We start from the raw sequence: 21,277 nt of genomic DNA, 5'->3' as shown, positions 1-21,277 counted from the left end.
TTTTTCCATCTATGATAGGTTAATGGAAATATAAGAACTGAATTAAACATGTACTAATAAAAATATTAGTATGAGGAAAATGTCCTCAAAACTTGAGAACCTTAATTGTCCCTCCTTTTTTTCTTTTTTGCTAAATGTGGCAGTCACGTTTTTTAACCTTTTTAATGCAGGATCGACCTTCCACCCACACATAAACCACCTGCTATGTATGAAGAACGATCCCCCACTTTGCCTCAAAAAGACCTTCTATATCAGGTAAATTTTCGTGAGTATACCTAAAGTAGAATGAAATAAAATAGAAAATACTAAGCAATGTATATTATTTAGTCATTTTCCATTAAATATTGCATAATATTATATAATCATTTCTTTGAAACATTTAGGGGATCAAATTTTGTCTACAGATTGCTAAGAAAGGAAGTTATGGTTAATGTAGCTACAATACATCAACAGTGTATTTATTAGTATAATTTTTATTTTTTTGCTGAGGAAGATTGGCCCTGAATGACCATCTGTTGCCAATCTTCCTCTTTTTGCTTGAGGAATATTTGCCCTGAGCTAACATCTGTGCCAGTCTTCCTCTATTTTTTATGTGGGTCACTGCCACAGTATGTCCACCAACAGGTAGTGTAGGTCCATGCCTAAGAACCAAACCCAGGTAGCCGAAGCAGAGTGCACCAAACTTAACCACTAGGCCATGGGAATGGCCCTGGGAGTAGAAATTTTTACTAAAAGCATATGGCTGAAGACTTATTATTTTATTGACATACAGATTCATTGTAAAATATGCATTTTTATATAAAATAAAAGGTAGAAAAATTGAATTATTTTGTAGGGTATAACGAAGAGCTCTTTTTCCCTGGAGTACATATTTTTGTTTCTTTTCAGTATACTCAAGGTCTAAATTTTAGCATTCCTTTATTTAGCAACAAAACATTTATATTCCAGTTTAAAAGTCTGGGTATGAATATTGGACCCCATATTAGATTTATGATAACTTTTAAAATTTCTTTTGGAATCATTTCACAGTAATTCATGTAAAAGTATTGTTTTCAAGGCATTTGTCTCATGTTCTACACCTAAAGTAATATGCTCTATTTGGGAAAGCTTAAGCCATCAGAATATTTGAATACTTTTATTAGCTTTTGTTTTTTGGTTTGTTTTTGTTATTTTTTTTCTCTATCACTCATGCAGTCTATTGGGGCTCAACCGTGTACTGGGGTTTATTACCTGTTGGAATATCCTATAATATGTTTCTCCTAAAATATTTCTTATATCTTCACCTTGAGTAAGGCAAATCATTTGCCCACCAATTAATTAATTTAATTTGCTAGAAAGACTCCAGTGGAATTTATCTGTTAAGATGTTCTCCACTTCTGTTCCTTAGCTGAGCATATAGTCAGTCTACTGCCTGGGCACCGGGCAGGGAGGAGCATTCTCTGGCATGTGCATTCACTGATAATGGGCACCAGTTTTGCATCTTACACAAGTTTGGTGTCTTAGGAGTGAAGATGTACAATCTTTTCAAACCTCTTGTTTTCACCTAAACAGTGTAGACTCACCATCTCTTTTGGCAAATAAATGAGCTTAACAAGTAGTATGAAATGTCAACAAAATAATTAGCTAGAGTGCTTGTTAGTTGCTACAGAAGGATAGCTGGCTTCCTCCCTCCACAAAGCTGGTAATTAACCAGAGGATTTCTAGATTCATTTTTGGGAATTTTGTTAGAATGTTGTTAATAATTTTCTAGGACAACCCTAATTGCATATAATTTTATTCTTGTCTGTAAAATCAGTTGATTTTATAACTTGTTGTTACTTAATATTTTTAAATTAAATATGTATAGAAGCTTATGAATTGGAAAAAAATTATTTGGTCCAGATCAGGTATCCTGGGTTTTAGTTGAGAATATATGATTGCTGTATATGTAGGCACTGCTAAATAAACACAAAAGGAAGATTTTTCTTGAGTGATTTGAGTTGACAGTGGTACAAACCGCAATTTTTAGTGTTGTTGGAGTCAGAGACGGCTTCCTCGATGGATCGATTTTGCAGGTAGGAATTTTGAAGCATGTGACTAAATTACTCAGTTGTGATTAGAGTAAATTTAATTTGTAGTAAATTGCATAATTGAAAGCATAAACCTAGATGGAAATGAAGAGTTATGTGGAAAAGTAATGGAAATTTTAGAAAGAACCTTGACGAGAGAACCCCTGCAATGGGATAACAGATATTGTTGGACTTTGGGAGTCAGAGACCATTTACTAACATTGTGACTTTTTCCTCATCTGTAAAATTAGGCAGGGGAAACACATCATTATTTCCCTCTTCTAGCTATAAAACTGATTCTATAAAATGTTGTTAGGGTCAGCTAGTTGCTGTCATTTTCCTTAGGAGAGTCAGAACTTGAGTTGGAGATGAAATAATTCTTAATTCTATCAAGATTTTAAGAATAATTTAGGCTAAAATCATTATCCGTAAGTAAGATAATTTGTTAAGATTCATGCGTTATAATGTCTTATGTTAATATATGGCTGTTTGTGTTTTGATTAATGTTGTGATATAAACATGCAAAATATGTAGAACTGGTTACCAAGAAATCTGTAAGTGTGTAATTACTGTCTAATTAGTTTCATGCAGTGATAACATGTTGTAATAGTAAATGCCTTCATAATGTTCCAGTTCACTAGAGAGCTTGTCAACTTTAAACTCACGAGGTAATTCCTACTTGAAGTCATCATCAGCCCTCACAGCCAGGCCTAGTGACCTAGTGAGCCAGGCTATGCCCCCAAGTGCCACCGTGGCTGAAAGGAAGACAGAACTACTGTTCCACCCATCAGTGTTCTATCCTTGGGAAACCACAGAAAGAAGCAGTGCCTCATGACCTACGTTTGTCCACCTTGCTTAACCATTGCTTTTATAGTAATAGTGCCAAAACTTATCCCTGAGAATTCTCCCTCTAAATATTAGTCAAGCAAATGAGGCCAGGTATTGTGAAGAGGCAGTTTCCTGGTATGAAACTATTACCATTCAGTTAGATGCATGGAGGCTTGCATACGTGTGAGGGAAATCAAAAGGTATGTCTTGACTGGAGGCAAAGAGTAATTAAGAAATACCACTGTTACTGGAACAAACGTGGGGCCCTTCTTGGGAGTTAAATCAAACTGCTGTAGAAGTAGTTGTCTCACAAAACAGAAATTTTATTTGTGGCATGCAGCAAAGAAAAATGGAGACTATAGGAAATAATTTCACAAAGCTATGGCTCCCCGAGCATGGGGAGGTGGGTACCTGTATCTGGGGTAGGAAATGAATATTCAAAGGGGACGTTTCATCATCGCATATAGAAGTGGGCATAGGCTTACATGCATAGTTTGAAATCATGCTTTTACATACATTGCATGATCTAAAAATGGCTGCTTTGCTCCTCCCACAGGAGGGGAATTTACAGTGTTAATGAGGGCAGATTACTTTGGTACAACTCTCAGCCTATCTGTGCAGGTGCCAGTGCTTGTGGCTGTGGTCTGGGTCGGCCTGATCCGGTTCAGCGCAGCTGGGTCCATGGCAGTTGTTGCTTAGAGCTTCTTCCTGGAATATAGCTGAAAGCTGCATAAGCTCAAGGCCCCAAGGTGTTAGATAAAGGAACACCTGCACCTCACAAGAAGACGAGAAAATTAGGTCAAACATAAAAGTGAGATTTTTAAGCAGGGCAAGAGAAGCGATTTTTGAGCAGAGTAAGAGAAGCTGGTTAGGGTCCATGTCTGGTGACACCATTTGCTTGTCATATTACCGATGATAATCCTACAAAAGTGAGTCTTCATTTAGGAAATAAATATTAACTCGTAACATTGAAATGTATTTCACCTTTTTATTATGTTTTATTTTCTTAACATTATATAGGTAATAACATAAGTATATTTTTGGTATAAAAAAATCTAATACTACAGAAATTCATAGAGTTAACTGTGAAAGTCCTCTTTCATTCACCCATCCCCAAATATATCCTTCCCTTCCCCAGAGATCACCATCGTTAGGAGTTTAAATGTCCTCCCAGACTTTTTTCCATGAATTTATTTTCATGTGTACATCATCCATATTTACATTTACAGATATTTTTAAAAAACATAAATGTGTTTATAGAATACATATTGTCCTACAAATTACTTTTTCCTCTCTGTTATAGACCAATATTTTTCAGAGTGGCCAGTGTTGCCATCTTTATCAAAATCCTATGGATTATTAAAGTGAAGATTCTTGAACACAATTTCAGGTTTACTGAATCAGAATCTCCGGGGTTGGAGACAGTGGGCATTTTACTAGCTCACCAGGTGAATTTTAATGCACATTCAAGTTTTACAAGTGTTGCTGTGTCTCTATCTCATTCTTTTTTTTTTTTTTTTTTAAGATAGGCACCTGGGCACCTGAGCTAACAAGTGTTGCCAATCTTTTTTTTTTTCTGCTTTATCTCCCCAAACTCCGCCTGTACACAGTTGTATATCTTAGTTGCAGATCCTTCTAGTTGTGGGATGTGGGACGCCGCCTCAACGTGGCCTGATGAGCGGTGCCATGTCCGTGCCCAGGATCCCAACCCTAGGCCACCGCAGTGGAGCGCGCGAACTTAACCACTCGGCCATGGAGCCGGCCCCTCTGTCTCATTCTTAATGGCTGTAATAGTATACTATTGTGTTGATATACTACAAATTACCTAATGATTTTGCTAGGTTGTTTCTAATTTTCTCTATTATAATAATTGTTGCAATGAGGGTACTTTTCTATACTTTATAGTACACATGTATTTATAAAATATATGCAAAGAAATAGAATTACTGTGAACATTTTTTACATTTAAATAAGTGCCATATTGCTGGCCAAACTAACTGTATCAATTTGTATTCCCCAAAATAGCATATTAAAACCCATTTCCCTCTCTAATACTGTTTAGTAGAACTTTTTTTTGCCTGTTTGATAAAACTGGAAAAATAGCTCATTTAAAAGCTGTGTAGATTCCTGGATGACGTTTCAGAAATGATTGCCTATTTGTAGTTCTGTAAACTGCCTATTTACATCATTTTTTATATTTTCAGTTATTCTTTGAACTTGATAACTTTTTAGCAGCTATTTGATGCGGACAGTAATCTTTTTTTTTATAACCATCTCTTATTTTTTAACTTTATTGAGTATCTTATACTGAAAGTTTAAGTTTTTATGTAATCCAAATCTGTGTGTCTTTTTCCTTATAGTTTCTGGAAGTTGTATCTTGTCTATAACGACTTCCTCCCATTCCCCCTCTGTCCTTAATCTAGAGTGTTAAAAAAATCATTTAAAACTCTAATAGTTTTATGGGATTTTATTTTAAATAATCTGAAACTTATTTTTGTTTATGATGTAAGGTAATGACTATTTTTTCCCCCAGTGGAATAACCACTTGTCCCAAAACTATTGAATTCTTTCTCCATGATTTGAGAGCACTTTTATCCCAAAATAAATTCCCATATATATTGGGTGTATTTCTGAACTCTTAATTCTGTTACATTGCTCTCTGTTTCTTGTCCTAAACCAAGATACCAGTGCCGTCATTACTGTAGGTTTCTTGTATGGTTTGATATTCAGTGGAGCAAATTCCCTCATCCTCTGCTCTTCGTTTCCAAAATTTTCTTGGCTTTTCTTTTCCCTTTCAGCTTTAGAACTGACTTCCCAGGTTCCATAAAAATCCTATTGAACTTACTAATTAATTTAGTGAGAATGACAACTTTATAATGTCAATTTTCCCTCTCCAGAAACCAGGTAAGCCTCTATTTCGTCTTTTTTTTATGTACTGGAATAGAGTGTTTTGTTTTTCTTTTTTTTTTTGGTGTATGTTTTCCACATTTTTTTCTACATTTATTGTAGAATTTTAAGTATTTTAATTTTCAATGGGGTTCTCCCCATGCTACCCCCATGGCTTTTTCTAATGGGCTATTATTAGCATATTGAAATGCTGTAGCTTTTTAATATGATCTTGTATCTAGCTTCTTTTCTCAAATTTCTTACTCATTCCAATAGTTTTTCAGTTTGTTTTCTTGAATTTTCTATATACATAATCTACTTGCTGCAAATGACAACAGTTATCTTTTTCATTCCTTGTTTATTGTGATTTTTAAATTTTTTTTGCAATGATTGGGACCTCCAGCAGAGTGCTAAATGCTGACAGCTGTAGGGGGCTTCTTTATCTCATTCAGCTTCAAATCCACATGCAATATTCAACACTGATATAAAGTTTCTTTGTATTAAAATTTTGGACAACTTACTCTATGAGTAAGCTATTTTTAGCCTTGTATTGGAGGAGTTATATACTCTAATGTGAAAAAATATTTACCAAACCAACTAAAATGATATAGAGAACATTTTCAGGAAAAAATATGTAATGAATACAGTTTGATTTCTGATATGAGAAAATCTGGACATAAATGTAAATCTTTTAGAATACCAGTGTTTCAGCCTAAAACAGCATTTATTCTTGGAAAGTCAGGTCTAGTAGATTCCTTGAAAAAGATACTGTTACTTGACTCTACTGAAGATCATAACAGGAATTTTAGTCAAGCAGCAATATCATAGGAAATGTGGCTTTTGAAGTTATTTTTGCAATGCTGACATATCATATTATTCGAAGTTTTGTTGTCTCTTGAAAAATGATGGGATTTTTTTTCCCCTTGATATCCACATTTGCAGAAGCAGTATCACATCTGTCAGATGACTTTTGGTAAATTTTTAATTTTTAGCAACCTTGAAAATGTTTTATGAACAGTATTTCAGATGTTGGAATACATAGATCAATTTTCATGATTTTAAAACATTTGTTTTAAATATATGTAAATATGTGTGTGTATTAATATTCTGTGTGATAAAATGGGATATATGCAAAGAGTGCTTATATGACCGAATTCCAAGCTGAACTAGCTGATTTTTTGAGCAGATACCATTTTTACTTAAAAGAATGGCTAACAAAATGTGGTCATTCAGGCTTGAGTATTTTGCAGACGTTTTCTCAAAAATCAATGAAATGAACCTGTCACTCAAAGCAAACAACTGATAGTATTTGTTGCCAATGAAAAAATTTGAAGTTCCAAGTAAAAATTCTAATTTTTATAAAACTGGCCTCTGCCATCATGAGATTGACATTGGTGGAGAAATTAATGAATATGATGTTTTTTATATTGAATAATGAAAGAAAAGTGCCAGTGTTTGGAAGATCTGCATAACTTAGCGAACCAGTAATTTCCACGTGACCAGTGCATGCTGTTACAAAATCGCTCATGAGTAAATATCCATTCAAACTACAAGATAGATGTGTGGATTTTCACATAACAAATATGAAAAGTTTATTGATATGTTTTCAGATTTCATGTAGCAACTAACCTTAAGAAACTGCCACTTGTCCAGTTTGGATGTAGTATCAAAGGAGAGTTTTCCTGATTATCTGAAAAGACAATTGATATATTCCTCCCTTTTCCAGCTGTGTGTCTATATGAGGCCATTTTTTCTTCATATATTTCAACCAAAAAACATATTTCAACAGATTGAATGCTGTAGTAGATATGAAAGTCAAGCTTTCTTTTTTTGACTCAGCTATTAAAAATATTTGCAAAATGTAAAACAAAGCAATATAAGGCCACTCTTGTCACTAATGTTTATTTGGAAAACATGGTTATTGTTTTCATTTAAAAGATGCTATTTATATTACCATATTATGGATTTATTACTCTTTTTAAATGAATTAATTATTTATAAATTCCTTAATTTTAATGTTTAATATGATAAATATAGATAGCTATTACCCACATAAATAAAAGTACTTTGGGTCCTCAAAATTTAAAAGTATGAAGGAGTGCTGAGGCCCCAAATTTGAGAACCTCTGCTGTAGACCATAAGCAGTGTGAAGGCAGGGGTCGTGTCGCCTTACTTAGTTTTGTAGTCCCAGTGAACAGCACAGTGCTTGGCATATTGTAGGCACCTGATAAAGGTTTATTGAATGAATAAGTGAAAGAATCAAGCCCTTCTTTATATTCTCTTTAGTCTGCAGTCTGTTAAAATTTCTGCATTTCTTATTCTAGAATATCTATCCCAGAGGCTGTGTTTCAGTATATTTAACGTCAGTATATCTAATATCAGTGTATCAGATACCAATATATCAAGTATGAAAAAGAACAGAGAACAAGAGACTCTATAGAAATATTCCAAAATGTTAGCAATGCTTATCTGTGTATTAGAGTTCTCGGTGAATATTATGTTGTATTTTTCTGTAGTTTCTGACTTTTCTGCAGTGGTTTTTCTGCCCTCTGTCACTGGCCTTTTAGTATAGGAAAATATAGATCTGTTGAAAACCTGAATTATTGGACTGGAATGTTTAATCAGCCATACTGGCTATGGCAGTACTTCAGCAGAATTTACTGTCTGGAAAAATTATGATTTCCCCCCCCCCAATAATTCAGTATCATATAATTACCATCCTTTAATAAATTTTTGCAAGTGTTAATGGTAGAGTGTTGTGGAGGAAGAGTGTTTCTACATATTTTTTTAAGTAGGTGATGCATACAAAGCAATATAAAAGTAATTTCTAAAGTCTCACTTCCATTTCCATTCCTATTTACCCTACCTCCACCACCTCCTACAGAAAACCACTTTTATAGATTTCTTGTTTGTCTTAATATGGTTTATTTAAGCATAGACAAGGAAACACACACACACACACACATTTTATATTTTCTTATACAAAAGGTAGCATATATGCACTGTTATATATCTTGCCATTTCCTCCTAGGATATACTGGAGATCTTTATTAGGATGCAGAGCATTCTCATTCTTTCTTATATCTACATAGGATTCGAATGTGTATACTATACACTGCATAGTTTGTAACTATATATTACATAGTTTGTAATGTCAAAACATTTTAATAAACCAATAATGCTGCAGTTAATAGCTTTGTGTATATAGTACTTTGTATCTTGAAAGTATCATCTGCCAGATAAATTTTTTTTATTGAGTTCATAGTAGTTTACAACATTGGGAAATTTCAGTTGTACATTATTAGTTGTCTGTCATAGTATAAGCACTCCCCTTCAACCCCTGTGCCCACCCTCCAGCCACCTTCCCCCGTAACCACTGAACTATTCTCTTTGTCCATGTGTTTGTTTCTCTTCCACATATGAGTGAAATCATATGGTATTTGTCTTTGTCTGGCTTATTTCGCTTAACATAATACCCTCCACTTCCATCCATGTTGTTGCTAATGGGACAATTTTGTATATTTATATACTACATCTTCTTTATCCAATGATTGGTCGATGGGCACTTGGGTTGCTTCCATGTCTTGGCTATTGTGAATAATGCTGCAATGAACATAAGGGTGCATAACTCACTTTGAATTGTTGATTTCAAGTTCTTTGGATAGATACCCAGTAGTAGGATAGCTGGGTCATATGGTATTTCTGTTTTTAGTTTTTTGAGGAGTCTCCATACTGTTTTCCATGGTGGCTGTACCAGTTTGCATTCCCAGCAGTTATGGGGGTTCCCTTTTTTCCACCTCTCCAACTTTTGTTATTTTTTGTCTTAGTGATTATAGCCATTTTAATGGGTGTAAGATGATATCTTAGTGTAGTTTTGATTTGCGTTTCCCTGATGATTAATGATGTTGAACATCTTTCCATGTGCCTTTTGGCCATCTGTATATCATCTTTAGAGAAGTGTCTGTTCATATCCTCTGCCCATTTTTTGATCAGGCTGTTTGGTCTTTTGTTGTTCAGTTGTGTGAGTTCTTCGTATATTATGGAGATTAACCCCTTGTTGGCTGTATGATTTGCAAATACTTTTCTCCCAATTGTTGGCTTCTCTTTTTGTTCCAATTCTGGTTTCATTTGCCTTGCAGAAGCTCCTTAGTCCAATAAAGTCCCATTTGTTTCTTTTTTCCTTTGTTTCCCTTATCTGAGAAGACATCCTATTTGAAAAGATCCTTTTAAGATGGATGTCAAAGAGTGTACTACCTATATTTTCTTCCAGAAGTTTTATGATTTCAGGTCTTACCTTCAAGTCTGATCATTTTGAGTTTATTTTTGTGTGTGGCATAAGATAGTGGCTTTTGCATGTGACTCTCCAGTTTTCCCAGCACCATTTATTGAAGAGACTGTCTTTTCTCCGTTGTATGTTCTTAGCACCTTTGTCAAAGATTAGCTATCCATAAATGTGTTGTTTTATTTCTGTGCTTTCAGTTGTGTTCCATTGATCTGTGTGCCTGTTTTTGTACCAGTACCATGCTGTTTTGATTACTGTAGCTTTGTAATACATTTTAAAGTCAGGGATTGTGATGCCTCCAACTTTGTTCTTTTTTTCTCAGGATTGCTTTAGCTATTCGGGGTCTTCTGTTGCCCCATATGAATTTTAGGATTCTTGGTTGTTTCTGTGAAGAATGTCACTGGGATTCTGATTGGGATTGCATTGAATCTGTAGATTGCTTTGAGTAGTATGGATGTTTTAACTATGTTTATTCTTCTGATCCACGTACATGGAATATCTTTCCATTTCTTTATGTTGTCATCGATTTCTCTGAATGATGTTGTATAATTTTAATTGTATAAGACTTTCACCTCCTTGGTTAAATTTATTCCCAGATATTTTATTCTTTTTGTTGTTCTTTTTGTTGTGATTGTAAATGGGATTGTATTCTTGAGTTCTCTTTCTGTTAGTTATTAGAGTATAGAAATGCAACTGATTTTTGTAAGTTGATTTTGTACCCTGCAACTTTACTGTAGATGTTGATTACTTCTAATAGTTTTCTGATGGATTCTTTAGGGTTTTCTATATATAAGCTCATGTCATCTTCAAACAGAAAGAGTTTCACTTCTTCATTTCCCACTGTGATTCTTTTTATTCCTTGTTCTTGCCTGATTGCTCTGGCCAAAACCTCCAGACTATGTTGAATATGAGTGGTGGTAGTGGGCATCCTTGTCTTGTTCCTGTTGTCAGAGGGATGGCCTTCAGTTTTTGGCCATTGAGTATGATGTTGGCTGTGGGTTTGTCATATGTGGGCTCTATCATGTTGAGGTAATTTCCTTCTATCCCCTTTTTGTTAAGAGTTTTTATCATAAATGGCCTTTAGATCTTGTCAAATGCTTTCTCTCATCTGTTGAGATGATCATGTCGCTTTTACTCCTCATTTGCTAATGTGGTGTACAACATTGATTGATTTGCAGATGTGGAACCATCCCTGTGTCCCTGGTATAAATCCCACTTGATCATTGTGTATGATCTTTTTGATGTATTGTTGTATTCGGGTTGCCAATATTTTGTTGAGGATTTTTGCACATTTGTTCATCAGCGATGTTGGCCTGCTTTTTGGGGTTGTCCTTGTCAGGCTTTGGTATCAGGGTGATCTTGGCCTTGTAGAATGTGTTAGGAAGTGTTCTGTCTTCCCTAATTTTTTTTAATAGTTTGAGAAGGACAGGTATTAAATTCTCTGAATGTTTGGTAGAATTCACCAGGGAAGCTGTCTGGTCCTGGACTTTTATTTTTTGGGATGTTTTTGATTACTCTTTCAACCTCTTTACTTGATCTTGCTACAACAAATAGTAAATGTGATTATACTTTTGATAGATGTTGTTAAATTGTCCTATATCAATATTGTAATTTTTGCACTCCTATGAGTAATGCTTGAAAGTCCTTTTTTCTCCACATCCTCACCAACAGCATATGTATTCCACTTGATTATTGGTAGGATGATTGGTTAAAAACAGTATATATATATATTGTGCAATCTCATTATTAGTGAGTTTCAGCATCTTTTCCAGTGTTTAAAAGGCCATTTTTTTCTGCAAGCTGCCATTCTTTTGTGTTCTTACTTGTTGGACAAACTTATGATGACCATATAAACGTTTTATAAGTGCGTATGAAATTTTTGTTTTGATTCTAGCACAAATAGTATGTACATTGCTCCTTGGTATCCAAATTTGTGGTACAGAAAGTTTAGTAAGATGAATCATATATTCTCATTCCTTTATGTTATAAAATAAGGAGATAAAAAATGGAAAACTGTTTTGTGACTAGAGCTCAAATGTTATCAAACTGTGTGGTTTTAGAAACATATGATGGTCCTACTTGTTATCAAGTTCTAGACGTAGAGATATGTCCTCCAGGTATCTTAATTTCAGTTACCAATCATGCCATATTTCATTTAAGGCTTTCTTGAAGCTGTTCACCCTACTGCTGTTTATAGTTCTGTGGATTCCATTATTTTTTCTCAAAACTCATATTTCCAACACTTTACTGCCATTTTCCAATAATATTTTTAGATAAGCTGCTTTTGTTAATTATTACCGATGGCCTCATTTTCCTCCCAGGGTCTGAATATTTTAACATGTTTCCAGATTCTACCTGTAGTTATGGGCTTTGGGGTCAGGGAGAAGGGAGAGAGGAAGATGATAGAAGAGTTAACATTTTTCTCTCAAATTAGAGGAAACTGTATGACTGAGTGGGTTATTCAAGTAAATGAGCACTGAGTATTTCTAGCATGGTTTTGCCCTTGAATAGCAAAAAAGTATTTCAACTTGCATACGACCTCCAGTTGATGGGATGTGGCAATTAATAAGACAAAAAGTGAAAGAATTGTGGGGCTTTATTCTGGTCTGAGGAGGGAAAAAGTTTTGTGATCAGCAAAACTTGGATGAAATAATGATTTATAAACTAATAATATTGAAATAATATATTCAACTGAAATATAGATGCAACATTTAAAGTATAAAGGATTGCCGTGTTTACTAAATCAATGTCCTTACTGATGGATCTTATAAAATGAGAAAAAAATAAACCTACTTTATAACGTTTTATAAGGATTAATAAATTACCATATGTTACGTTCTTAGAACAGTGCCTGACACATAGTAAGTACTATGTGTCTGGTGGTGTTATTATTGTTATTAAAAAAGAAGCTGCGTAATTCTTAATAAAAATATTAAAAAGACCAAGCAGTGAAATTATTTCATTAGAAGAATAAAACTGATACTACTTTGACTCACGTAAACTCAGCATGTATTTCTTTTGGAAATTATTGATGCTTTTATTATAAGTAGTGCTTGAACTGAAATTAAAATGTATGAGCCTCCATTCTTTGATTCATAGTGCTGTTTTATTTTTTTCTCTGTCATTTATCAAACACATATTTCTTGAGTACTTAATATGTGCCAGTACTGGGAATACATAGTTAATGAAACAGACAAGAAAATATTGTCTTTCGGGAGCTTACATTTTAGTGATGAATAGACAAATGCCTATGATGATATCTTTTTTTACTTTTTTAAAAAGAACTTTGTCGAACTATAATTGGCATACAACAAACTGCATATTTAGTGTGAGTTTGATACATTTTACATATAATACACAAACATATGCATACCCTGGAAACATCAACAAAATCAAGATAATGCACATACCCATCATTTTCAAAAGTTTCCTGGTGCCTCTTTGTAATCTTCCCCTTCCACATCCCCAGGGAACCAACCACTGATCTGCTTTCTGTCTATATGTATTAGTTTACATGTTCTTGAATTTTATATAATAGAGTCATACAATATGTTCTCTTTTTCGGTCTCACTTCTTTCACTCCATATAATGATTTTGAGATTCCTTCATGTTGTGTTGATCAATAGTTCATTCCTTTTAGATAGGTATATCTTGTAGATACGCTACATTTATTTACCTGTTGATGGACGTTTGTGTTGTTTCCAGTTTTAAGCTATTGTAAAACAATGCTGCTATGAACATTTATGTATAAGCCTTTGTGTAAACATATGCTTTCATTTCTCTTGGGTAAATAAGTGAGGACTGATGAGTCATAGGTAAATGTAACTTAGAAAAGTGTAGCTTTTTGAGAAAAGGCCAAACTGTCATCCTACATGGTTTTATCATTTATGTTCCCACTAGCAATGTATGAATTGCTCCGTATCCTCACTACCATTTGTTATGATCATACTTTTTAAATTTTAGGCACTCTGATAGTTGTGTGGTTGTATTTCATTATATTTTAATTTGCATTCTTTTCCTGGTTGCTAATATGTACAACAATTTTTTCACTTGCTGATTTGTCATATGTTTATCTTCTTTGGTGAAATCTCTGTTCAAATATTTCCTGATTTTTTATTGGATTTTTTTTTATGGTTGCATTTTGAGAGTTCTTTATGTATTTTGTGTTATGGACTGCGTGTTTGTGTACCCCCCCAAATTCATATGTTGAAACCCCAATTCCAAGTGTGTTGGTATTTGAGAGGTAATTAGGTCATGAAGGTGGAGCCCTCATGGTAGGATTAGTGCCCTCATAAGAGGAGACAGGGGATAGCTTATTTCTTTCTCTGCTCTCTGCCATGTGAGTATACAAAAAGACAGCCGCTTGCAAACCAGGAAGAGGGCCCTCACCAAGAACCAAAATCTTAGACAAATATGAGGCTTAGATTTCCCAGCTTCCAGAACTGTGAGAAATAAGAATTTGTTCTTTAAACCACCAGTCCATGGCAATTTGTTATACAGCCCCACAGGAATAAGACATTTTGGATACAAGTCCTTTGTCAGATATGTGACTTGGAAATATTTTCTCCTGTTCTTTTGTTTGTCATTCTCTTAACAGGGATTTTTGAAGAGCAGAAGTTCTTAGTTTTGATGAAGTGCAGTTTGTACGATGACAATGTCATGCCATGCTTTCTTTCTGGAATGGGGGGAGTAATACCTATTTTTGGTAGTTGCTATTAGTGTGGTTAATATATCTTTATGATACATCATTTTCTTTATAAAATTCATCACTAATTAGGAAATAGTTCAGACAGTATTTTTCTTGCTCACTAGAGTTCCTTTAGTATCTACTATCCTCAGAAGATGTAAAGAGTGTACGTAATTCTCATCTCACCTGAGAAATATGGAGATTAGGAAGACTTGGCCTCTCTAATAGTGTTTTGTGGCCTATGGCACTGAAGTAGCTATTATCTCTTTGTATGTTCTGTTCACCTCTTTATCACACAGTAATTAGCACAGAGAAGATGCTTAATAAAAATTTTAAATAGGACATAAGTAAGCAGTACATGAAGGAAAAATATTTTAGAGTCATGTTGTTAACTCTTGTTTTTAGTAGAATCAAATGAGATCTAACAATCTAGTTATAATTAAGAAGACTGGGATTCATTTATTTTGACTTGCTGTAAATTGTAGGACTACTCTATGAAAGTTTATTTTAGACTTACTGTATACATAAAAACCAGTACTGATCTGGGGAAACTGGAGTGATGATTTCTCGGCAATAAAGATTCTGAGTTTAATTGCATTTCAGTGTTTTTAGTGGTATTGCCTGCATCAGTGCATTAATTATGCGGTTTTTCAGAAGGGTTTGGAATCCTCTGACCTCAGTTCTCATTGCTGTTTCTGATTTGTAGCTGAACTGCTGGAGTGGGAGAGTTAGGACTGTCTTAAGAAAGAAAAAAAACTTAAGTTATGCAGTTGTTCCTTCAGAGCTATTTCTAATACTGATTGATTTATTTTATGCAGATTGAATGAACAAAAAGAGCTGGCTTCACCCTAGTCACAAATCTTCAATAACAAGGACAAAAATTAGATGATTAAATAAAAGATTAAATGTTGACCTTTTAAGATGTTCTGAGCAATCCAGAGAGGAGAGCATCTTATTCACACCTTTACATAAGGCTTTTATAGTATAATTCCACTTGGTTCTATTTATGTTATAAACATATCATCTTCTTTCTTCCTTTTGAATCCTTAGCACTAAGTTGTAAGAACTGATTAATTATAAAAATTACATACTATTTTTACTGAGCTATGTGTGTTTGTGGTTCTTCTATTTTTCTATTAATTATAAGCTCTTTAGAAATGGAAACTATGACTACTACTGCCTTTGTAATGTTTCTCGGTACCTAATAAACTACCCTGTGTAGAGGCTACTCAGTAATTGTTGTTGAGTTGCAGTGATAATGGAATTAATTATTTATATATCACAGTTTTCCCAAGGTAGCTGAGAGTAATTCCTGGAATTTTGTGGAAGAGGGAAGACAGAATCTATATGCAGTGTCACCTCTTCCTCCTGTCTATATAATGCTTAGAAAATTTATTTTAAACAACTTGGAAATTTTATAGCCAGTCCATCATTGTTTTTGAACCAGATGATGTAACAAGGTGTCAATCTATACTATCTTATCATTTCCAAAGAATTATCACTATCAGCTCATGATAACTGGAAATGAACCTCAGCTCTTTTAACTTTACCACTAAAATATTTTTAAAGCACCTCATAAACCATGTTAAAAGCTGAAGCATTAACTCAGATGTAATGTTAAACTTTGGGGGAAACAACTGTTTTAATGGCTCAGTGCTAGTTGGGAACTCATGCAAAAAGGTATTATCCGAACTGCTAATTTACTTAAATTGTGTTTTTTGCCTTGATTTTTGAAGAGTTAAATTTAGATTATTCATACTTGAGATGCAATCAGAACATTAAATCTTGAGTGGTTTATGAGACCTCTGTTAAATTCACACCACCATCAGGAAACTGTAAGTCTTCATTAGGGGTGACTCTTGATTGACTCATGAGTAAGTAGAAGGAAAAGAACTAAGTTAAATACAGTAAGCTAAGCACAGTGAAATTTCCTCCCAGATGTTAGAGGACCTAATAGCTTTCTTCATTTAAAAGTGCTCATGGTTTTCTGTATTGAGAGTGATTCCTTTTTAATACTAAAAGCAGTCTGGACAGAGAGCTGAGTTATTTTAAATGTTCAAAACAAAGCAACTAAATTGTTTTCAGAGAATAGACTGATTATTTGTGAATTAAATTTTACAGACATTATCAGTCTAATTTTACTTTGAATTTGGCTCTTAGTCTTGATTTTAGTCCTGGCAAATTGTTTTTTTGAAGTTCTTTTGACACGTTAAAAATTGGTAAAGGCCACATATAGACTTTTGAGAGAATAATGTAAATAATATATTACTTAAGATAAATGTTACCCATATGTCTAAACTTATAAAGTTCATTCAGTTACTCAGTGAATTGTAGTAAGCGTGACTGAGTGGGTTTTTTTTTTTTTTAGCCTCTTCTTTTAAAGTATGGAGATCTTCAGTTATAGAGATCTGGTTAAATTAAGCTGACCTAAATGGAGAGTTGCTTTAGGCTGCTACATTCATATTCTGACGTGTGCAATGACAGCGAGGCCTCCATATCTGCCAGTGCCAGACTTCCTATCAGAGAATAATAGTAGAGATTAATAACACATTAATTTAGTAATATCATATTACCTGTTAACATGAAAACACTATGGGGAAACTATCTCCAAGCTATTGATTATTATCAAAACCCTTATTATACATTGACACAGCAATCTTATATCTGAGAATTTCCAGGATGGTCCTGATTTCATATATTTGTGCCCTAGTGTCAGGATGTATATAAGTGCATCTACCCCAATTTGGAGACTGCTCTTTCTCCAAGAGACTCTCCAGCACTTCCCACTCTTATTCCTGTGCCTTTTCTCCAATTCCTTAATAGCCTCTTTCTCCATTTCTGATCATTCCAATTCAAAGTACTTTCTTCTCATAATTAAAACGGCTCCTATATCTTATCCTCCTTTAAAAAAAATCTCCATAAGGTAATTAGAAGAATATCTAATTAAGAATAAAATGTACCAATGTGAACTCTAGTAAAAGTATTGTTATTGTGATGGTCACTTGCCAAAGTGTAATTGGAAACCATAATCTTACTTGGAGAACTTTAAGAGGTAGAGAGTAACCTGGATTCTAATTTTGTGATTTGCTATGGATTATATGATTTATTTCATATTTCATTTTTATTCTCTGTTTCATAAAATGGTAGAGTAGCTAGAAAACAGCATAAGATTTTTCAGAAGAGCCAGAAAATTGATAATTGATCACTTCATTTAAAACAAGTTCATTTAATGACAGATTTACTGAATACTTACACTTTTGATGGTTTTAAAATATATTCAGATGTCTTAAAATAAAATTAGAATGAACATTTTCAGTAAAATAAAATTTTAAGTTTGAAACCTTAAATTTGAAGAAAGCATGCTTGAGTGAACTAATTTAAACCTTTCTAAAGAGTTCATTGGTTTAAAAAAAACCTTCAACAATAAAGCACAGGCTGTAATTTTTTTAAATACTAGAAATTAAAAATTGGTTGGAAATACTAAATTAAATTCAAGATGCTTGTGGTTTAGAAATCTTTAAAATACCAAAACCTAAGAAATTTTTTAAAAAATCTAATAGATGGAAAAACATTCAAAAGGGTTTGTTTTGGGTAAAGTAGTTAGGACCACACTTCATCCTTGGTTGAGTTAACCTTAGTGGTTTCACCTAGAACCACTAAATCATTCCGTTTTCTTATACGAGTAGGAGTCTTTCACCCAGTCTGCCTTGGCAACTTGTCAGGTGAATTTCCATAGTTACCAAACTACCACAGTACAAATTTCCTGTTTCTAGCGGTGCTAGTAGACACAGTTACCACTCTCTTTCCCCAGAGATGTGATTTCACCTGGTTAAGTTTGATTGTGGCATGATTCCAAATTTGTTTTGTTGGTTCTTTGACACATACTATTCTCAAACCAAGAAGGTTGTCTCCTCGGTTTTATGTGCAGTAGTCTCCCTTGTTTGCTTTACTGGTATTTGTCTAATTAGGAATATATGCAGGACAAGGAATCAGCCTATTGCTGACTCAATGTTTTTTTTAATATATTGCTTGCTATTTGGGAATCTGATTCTGAAAAGAAATAAGCCCCCAAGTGACATAAGTGTTTCCTTGGGCATGTAAATTGAAAGGTTAATCTTATAATTCACTCTAAACAGCATTTTATTATTGAGGAATTAATAAGACCCATTATTTTGGGGGAAAAAACTTATCTGAAGTGGTACTTTAGTTTGCATCATTGAAGCTGCCTTACAAATATTTTGCAAAAATCATTAGGCCTGTTAAAATCATTTCCATATTTACAAACATGTCACAACCCACTTTCTTTACCTTTGTGTGCTGATTACTAGCAAATACATGTATAGCACATTCAAGATCATCCTTTACATAAATTCTTTTAGACCTACTTCTTGTTTTTTAAGAGACCCAGCTTGAGATCATTTAGCATTTATGGTTACATAATTGTCTTTTTTTTCCACAAAGCCGAGCTTCATGATGACTTCCTATTGATCCTTGATTTGGGGAGTATGATTTTTCTTTGTAGTTTTAGAAAACAGAGCTAGGAACAGAAGGTGAAGGTCATAGGAATATAGATTTGAATACTCAGTATAAAGAAGACCTTACCAATAATTAGGTCTGTCTCATAATGGAGCTGATACCTCAGGAAGTGATACCTATTTCCTAACTGGCCTTCTTTAAAGGACTCAACTGTTGTCCTTTGTTGTATGTTATAGGAGGCTTTCCACATTGAGAATAAAGCTGAATTTTAAGGTCCCTTCTAGTCCTCTCTCTTTTTTTTCCCTAAGAGAATAATATAGGTGGTAGATTGAAAAATAACATTGGTGTTACTTGCGAACAATGTTTTACATAGATATCTTAATGTGATTCTGAGTGTAATATTTAACTACATAATTGATTAGATAGCTAATGAGTTACTAAAAACACACACATTAGTTCACTGACTCTTTTCTGTACGTGTTTTCACTGAGTTTAATTTTAAAATCTGTTCCCATTTCCAGATGTTATTGAGTCTTCATAAAAAGCAATTTGACATGAGCAAAAATTACTTTAAAATTTTTTTCACCTTTTTTTAAAGAAGAAAAAGATTTTCTCCTTAAAATGCAAATTATACATTGTTTTATGGTTGGTTTACAGTTATCACTGTTTGCTCACATAGATCGTAAAGCTTAAAATACACTTTAAATGATACCTTTACAGTAGCTTTAACTACAGTGAATATCAGATGAGATATAAAAGTTGCTAACTTGCAGAATATTTCATGCACATAAGTAACTTTGGAAGAATGAGAATTGTTAAAGTTCTTTAAAAGGAAATACTTAGCTTTATAATGATTCCTATTTTAAATTCATTGGCACTTTACATAAGGTAATAATCTCAGTTTCAAATGTTTGGTGGGCAGTAATTGTTTAGGCTATCAATCGTGTTTATTAAAAGAAATGCCATGTAAATGTATTTGTTTGAAACATTTGAAATTCCTTATTACTGATGTATTTGTTCCCATGGAAACCACCAATACTCCTTTAGAAAAATGATGTGAAATAGTGGCTCTACTTTTAAGTAGAACCTGAGAAATTGCAGGCTATATTCAAGAAAAGCTAGTTAGAAAGTTGAAAAATTTTCCTGTGGTTACTTCTTGCTGAGATATCAACTACATTTGAAATTGTAAAACCACGTGTGTTTGTTCACACACACACACACACTCACTCCAAACAGATTAATTATACTAGAACACAAAAATATGGAATAAAAAAGAAAAAGAGTGATAAATTAGATCTCATTAAAGTTAAAAATGTTTGATCTTCAAAAGACACCATTAAGAAAACAAAAGCAAACCACTGGCTGGGAGAAAATATTTGTAACACATATATCAGACAAAGGAATTGTATCCAGAGCAAATAAAGTAGTCTTACAACTCAGTGATAGGAAGACAGCAACCCAATTTTTAAAAATGGCCATAAGATTTGTATAGACTTTTCATCAAAGAAGATATGCTAATAGACAATTAGCATATGAAAAGATGATCAGTATCATTAGTTTTCAGAGAAGTACAGATTAAACCACAATGAAATGCCACTACATGCCCAAATTTGTTTAGTTTATATAAAAGCAATTTATGCTTAAATTTATTTTCCATTTTTGTTCTACTAGGTTAATTTTCATTATTATTTTTTGTCCTTATGCCTCAAAGTACTGTACATAGTTAGAAGTCCAAACATCAAAATTGTTCCAGAGTGTTCCGTCACCTTCATCCGCATTACAGTTCTTATATACAAGGATTTATAGTGAATATGTGATATGGTTTTTGGCTCACCAAGAATTAACTCGTTTATGTTTTTATTTCAAAGTCCTCCACAACTAAGTAGACCTGTTCTTGATGGTAGTTTTTTTTTTCCATAATAAACTATGATCCACAGTACGTAATTTGTTTAAAATGGAGAATGTGCTATTATGGGTTACCTGACTTGCAAAGGGAGAGAGTTGTCAGGGCAGCATATGGCAAATCTGAGTCATTGCCCTGGAGTTGGAAACACCATTTGAGGTTTCATA

At 33.7% G+C, this 21,277-nt stretch overlaps 1 protein-coding gene across 1 annotated transcript in view; it reads left to right on the top strand.

Moving 5' to 3' along the window:
• The window catches only part of NECTIN3 (nectin cell adhesion molecule 3), a 135,367-nt gene that overhangs the window by 73,023 nt on the left and 41,067 nt on the right, over positions 1-21,277 (top strand). The window contains exon 7 of the mRNA XM_023623805.2: positions 171-255. Coding sequence (XP_023479573.2) covers positions 171-255 — 85 coding nt within the window. The remainder of the gene's footprint in view (positions 1-170; positions 256-21,277) is intronic.

This window comes from Equus caballus, chromosome 19 (genome assembly GCF_041296265.1).
Source record: "Equus caballus isolate H_3958 breed thoroughbred chromosome 19, TB-T2T, whole genome shotgun sequence".
NCBI classification, from domain to species: domain Eukaryota; kingdom Metazoa; phylum Chordata; class Mammalia; order Perissodactyla; family Equidae; genus Equus; species Equus caballus.
Note: the sequence above shows the minus strand (reverse complement) of the source record. Positions and strands in the feature narration are given on the sequence as shown.